This window comes from Aptenodytes forsteri, unplaced genomic scaffold, assembly GCF_000699145.1.
Source record: "Aptenodytes forsteri isolate BGI_AS27 unplaced genomic scaffold, ASM69914v1 Scaffold273, whole genome shotgun sequence".
Taxonomy (NCBI): Eukaryota; Metazoa; Chordata; class Aves; order Sphenisciformes; family Spheniscidae; genus Aptenodytes; species Aptenodytes forsteri.
This window is the reverse complement of record NW_008795041.1, coordinates 2,344,325-2,349,891: the sequence shown is the minus strand read 5'-3', so window position 1 is coordinate 2,349,891 and position 5,567 is coordinate 2,344,325. Positions and strand designations below refer to the sequence as shown.

Here is a 5,567-nt window from a genome sequence, read left to right as displayed (position 1 = left end):
GTCATTGATGAAGATATTAAACAGTACCGGTCCCAATACGGACCCCTGCGGGACACCACTCGTCACCAATCTCCATCTGGACATTGAGCCGTTGACCACTACCCTCTGGATGCGACCATCTAACCAATTCCTCACCCACCAGACAGTCCACCCATCAAATCCATACCTCTCCAGTTTAGAGAGAAGGATGTTGTGGGGGACCGTGTCAAAGGCCTTACAGAGGTCCAGATAGATGACATCTGTAGCCCCCAAAGAAGTCTCCTCCAAAACAAATCGCTGCTCACCAGAATGACAGAAAGTTGTTGGATGGCGACTGTTTGTTAAAACCAAAGCCATCACTTGAGTTGGGGAGGCAAAAGCAAAGGATTCAATTGTTAATATTAAAAGTTTTATCACAGAGATCTTCATTGACTTCATCAAAATATTTTTTCTTTAGGTAATTCCTCTATTTGGTTTTGAAGGGTTGTTCTAGTGTAGGCTGGAAATGAAATGCAGATGCTTTCAGCTCAAGAACACTGCTTCGTTCTGTTTCTGTTGCTTATACACATCAGAGAATCGTAGAAACTGAGGCATTACGAAGATTTTATAAAACTTTCCACATGCTCCACAACTTGCAGCCCTTTTATAGAGACCCGGTAGACTTTTCCCGATCTTAGTGTCATTTGTTTCCTTTTGGCAGAAATACAGATAATTTTTGGGTAACGTTATTTGCTTACCCAAGGGAAGAGGGAAAGAGATTTGTGTATAATCTCTTCCTGATTTGGGGTGTCTAGATTTTAAAGAAGAATCTTTCTTCTATACTGGCAGCCTCTTATGATGAAAATCCATTGCAATCACTTTGTGGACCTTGGTATAAAAATAATTAAGAAGATAAGCTTACTTGAAATTTTTCTTTCTTTGACTTGTAAGATCCATCTCTGTGACACCATGAATGCTTGTGAGGGGAATGTGAGGATTTCGGTTTGTTATTATTAGGTAGAATTAGTGCTGTAGTAGCAGCAATTGGTGTGGTTTTTCTGGAAACATAGTTAAGTCAATCTGTAACGTAGGAAGGAAGGTTTAAATGATACTGGGGACTGTTTCAATTGGAGGAAACTTCAGTGGGTCACTTTTGCTGCCAGTGACTGTTTGGCCTGATTCTACACCATTCTGCAAAGTGGCTGAAGCATCACCATATTGCGTCTGTGGCCTCTGCTATTCAAACAGCAGATATTTTCAGATAAGCGCATATAAGTTTTCCTATTCACTGAGAGAAGTAATGCAAATCAGAATGTCAGTTTTGATTTATTGTATTCCTAGAGGATAGTGTGCATGGGTGCTTTTCCTATGAGGCTGTCTATGCTGCAGAGAGACTTAATTTTCAGCAGGGAACATATTATGCAGCTTATTTGATTGCAGATTTGTTTAAACAGCTTTCAGCTTTATATTTCCCAGTGAGGTAATGTAGCTTTAGATAATAATTGCATAATTGGCTTGATATGAGTCACACAGATTTAAGGTACAGTGCGCCTGGTCTGACTGCTTGTTAGCTTTAAGTGGCTTTATACAATAGCTTCCCTACAACTGAATGTAACTTCTTCATTTATTGAGTTCTCTTTCAAATAATTTTTGTCTGAGGAAGAAGGATTTTCTTGGTACTCAAGGAATGGCTGTCTTCATTCATGAAGTTTTGATGCTGGAGTATGCATGTTTTATGGATTGGTATAAGTTCTAACTGGTACACCAATGTGATGAAATAAAGTGATTTTTAAAACTCAGAAATAAGCGCATGGCACAGAGAGCATCTTCTCTACCTGTTTCTTGTGGTTTCGTTTTCCTTTAGAGGATGGTGGGAGGGATCATTGTCCAGTCACAATCTGTTTTGAAAGTAGTGAGCTTCACACCTAAGATTTCTTCTTTCATCCCTCCATTTCACAGGTCTAAAAGATGCTACAGGCTCTGAGAGTGATGGTGGTGACTCTTGCAGCACAAAATCAGAAGGAGCCAACGGAGGCACGACAATCCAACCCAAAAAGGTCAAGGGTGTTGGCTTTGGAGATATCTTCAAAGACAAACCTATAAAGCTACGACCAAGGTCAATAGAAGTTGAAAATGACTTTCTCCCAGTAGATAAGGTACATGTCATTTCTTAATTCTCTCTTGGTGTTGGTTTAAAGAAGTTTTCATCCTAAAGTTCTCAATTCTGTCACTGGCCAAAACTTGAAGCTTTTATGGTCATTATTTCCTAATCTTTCTGTGGACAAGATTCTGCTTTTTTTCCTTTTGCTGCACACCAGAAAGTGAATTCCAGTGAGGCTAGCTGCCTGCAAGAACTGTTACTTTGCTTAAAGATTTACTCCTCCATTCATACCTCCGTCAGCCTTTTTTCTAAGAAAATATTAGTTTAGAGAACAAGACTGGAGAGGCTTTTCAGGTTTGCAGTTACTCACATTATGGTTAAAAAACCCCAACAGCTAATTCGTATATAAACTAAGAGGGAGATACTGTCACTGTGCCATCAGTTTGCTTAAAAAAAAGGAAGCTTTGGCAAATACCTCAACTTAGTACTGGGTTTGTTGATTTTAAAATGCTTTCAGAAATTGCCTAGCTTTGTTTAAAGGGATTAGTAAAAGGGAGAGCATTATTTTTTGTGGGTTTGTTCTAGATGACATAAAAAGAAAGTCCTGAGATTAACATTTGGGGAAAAAATTTACTTTCTGACAAATTGAAAGAGACCATCTGAGAGAGCACTCTTTGTTCCAAAGCCTCCAAAACTATCACTAAGTAAATTAGAAATAGAGATTAGAAAGCAAAATGAGATGTTTCTAATAAACTCGAGGAGGCAAACTTTTTTTTTAAAAAAAAAGGATTGATCACTCTAAGGTATGTTCATTAGGGAAACAAGCAAAGAAGTGCATTGTTTCCTAATGAAGTAACAACTGAAGAAAAATCTTTGAAATCCTTCCTTTAAGTGAGCAGTTAGATTTGCATAGGGTTGCTGATATGCTGAAAAGTGTTAGGAGGCTTCCACAGGCTGGAGTTCTGCTATGGGCATAGTTTTCTTTGGCTCCACGGTGATTTTAAGAAGCTCCTGGGCAGCTGCTCTTGTTCCCTGTTGTGGCAGCTTCTCACCGTTTGAGTTGTGCTTGTCCAGTTGTCTGTAGAACCAGGCGCTTCATGAATTACGTCTTTTTGCCCCTCAAAGCTTTTGTTTTTTAACCTAGATCATTTCAGTGACCTGATTTATAGCACAGCACTTACCCCACATCTGCCCTGAGTTACAGCAGTACAGCAGAAGGGGAGATCCTGCAGAGGCATGGTGGAAACTTCTTAAGTTAGTTACGCTGAAGGAGAATTGGTTAATATTTCACAGTAGACTGCAGTTTGGATTCTGTATAAGGGGGGTAGTGAAGAGCTGGGATAATCTAAGTAAAGGAAAAACCTAGATTATATTACTCCTTGACCATTGCTGACTTCTTCAAAGCCTGCTTGGTACCCTGCTTGCCTTCTGTTTCTGAGTGGGCTTATTAACGTGCGGGGCTTTGTTAACGTGCAGGACCGGGAGCAGCTGAGTTGTATTCCAATGGCACCTCATCAAAGAAGCCCCCCTGGGATACAAGATAGGGACAGGCCAGGCCTGGCGGTGTTCACTAGTGCTAGCTACTGAACCACCCTCCATTCAGGGAATGCGGTGGAGAGCAGTGAAGTCAGCTTTGCATGGAGCCATCATGGTGTGTTTCTGCAGTGTGGTTTATTTGTGACCCTGACAACCTGCCAGTGTTTAAGGTGCGATTGGGCTTTATGAAACCTTTGTAAGTATGCTGAAAAAGAATTTTACCAGAACATGAACTTGATTAAGAAAAGGGAACCACCCTCCATTCAGGGAATGCGGTGGAGAGCAGTGAAGTCAGCTTTGCATGGAGCCATCATGGTGTGTTTCTGCAGTGTGGTTTATTTGTGACCCTGACAACCTGCCAGTGTTTAAGGTGCGATTGGGCTTTATGAAACCTTTGTAAGTATGCTGAAAAAGAATTTTACCAGAACATGAACTTGATTAAGAAAAGGTTTCTTTTTGAAAAGGTTTCTTTTTTTTTTTTTTTTTACCCCATTTTGGAGGATGTTTGTCTTTATGTTTTGATGGCTGCCTGTGATCTTGTACTTAGAAGTACAAGTCTTTCCTTACAAGTCCCGTGTAAGGAAAATTGCTTTGTATATAGGAGGTACCTGATAGCAGGCAGACTTAAACTCATGCATGGCTGTACTTAAACCTTTTTTTTTGGACTCAGGACATAGAAAGTCCTGTAGCATCAGGAAGTGTGTATTTTAATAATGCAGTTCTACAAGAGGTGAGTTTTAAATTATTAATTTCCCACATCTAGATATGTAAAGGAAATACGTGGTGCAGGAAGAAAATCACCTAAGATAAAGACACTATTATAATTTACATTATAATAGTATTTATAATTGGTGTGTAACATAAGCATTCACTTGTAAGGGTGATGCATATGTAGGCACTGACCAGAATTCAAGTGTTGCACAAAATTCAGTTCTCCCTAGTCTGATATAGGCAGATTAGATTTTACAAATGATAAGGCCCTGTTAATGCCACATGAAGGATTTCTTGCGTCTGCAGTTTACTATAATTGTAGCTCTCTCTACAGTAGTGATTGTAAATGGGAACTGATTAAAATAAATTATGTATCCATTGAACTCTGGAGTCCCTTGTTTTAATGTGAAGTGTTCGCAAAGTGCTCATGAAGTGGCCTTCATTCTCCGAAGAGAAGTCTTACTCTACTTTATAATAATGAGAAGTCTTACCTTTGTTTTTCACAAAGGACAAATATTTGTGCAGCATAAGTCAATAGATTTGTCACCCAGCCAAAAATTAAATACAGAATTTTCAGAAAATTGCTAAAATTTTCCATCCTACCCACAGACCTTCCTTCCTATGTCTTCGGATTTCTCCTAAAGTTGGCATGGTTAGTGGAAAATAATGGCTTCATTTTTGTAAACACGATCCATTCTTTGTGTTTCAAGTGTGCAGATAACTAAAAGCAACGCTGCTTTGCTGTCATTGCTTTTTTCCTGTCTAGGGTCAGGATGGTTAACCTTTGAGCAGTGCCATTCAGAGGCTTCAGCACTGTGGTCTTTGCCTACTCGTAGCACCAAAACATGATTCACTGACACAACATTTCGTTACGATTGCAAAACATTAACCTCTGAAGTACTTCTCTCCTGGCTGCAAGAAATTTCCTCCCTCGTCACTGCCATGGTCTTTGCCATGTAATGCTGGCTGAGAGAGAGAGAATCCTGCGTTAAGTTTGTCATTCCAAGCAAGGTCATACTTTGCTTGAGAGCTCTGCATACTAGATCAAAAGTGTTGCAATGTGTGATGCAGAGTGCCAAATTGGTACAAATTTTTCTCTAGCAATGTAGTTTTTAAAGGGATCTTTGCCCCGGTACGTGCGTCGCTTATTTACAAGTAGCCTCAGTTTTTCAATAACTTGTAATCTTTTGAAGAGGCAGAAACAATGCTTTCCTCAATTCCTTCTTTTTTTTTTTTTTTTTTTAATTCCTTCTGAAGTTTG

At 39.5% G+C, this 5,567-nt stretch overlaps 1 protein-coding gene across 1 annotated transcript in view; it reads left to right on the top strand.

Annotated features, from left to right (window-relative positions):
- Positions 1-5,567, top strand: part of SH3KBP1 (SH3 domain containing kinase binding protein 1) — a 161,388-nt gene that overhangs the window by 65,251 nt on the left and 90,570 nt on the right. The window contains exon 4 of the mRNA XM_009276889.2: positions 1,918-2,114. Within this exon, the coding sequence (XP_009275164.1) occupies positions 1,918-2,114 (197 nt within the window). The remainder of the gene's footprint in view (positions 1-1,917; positions 2,115-5,567) is intronic.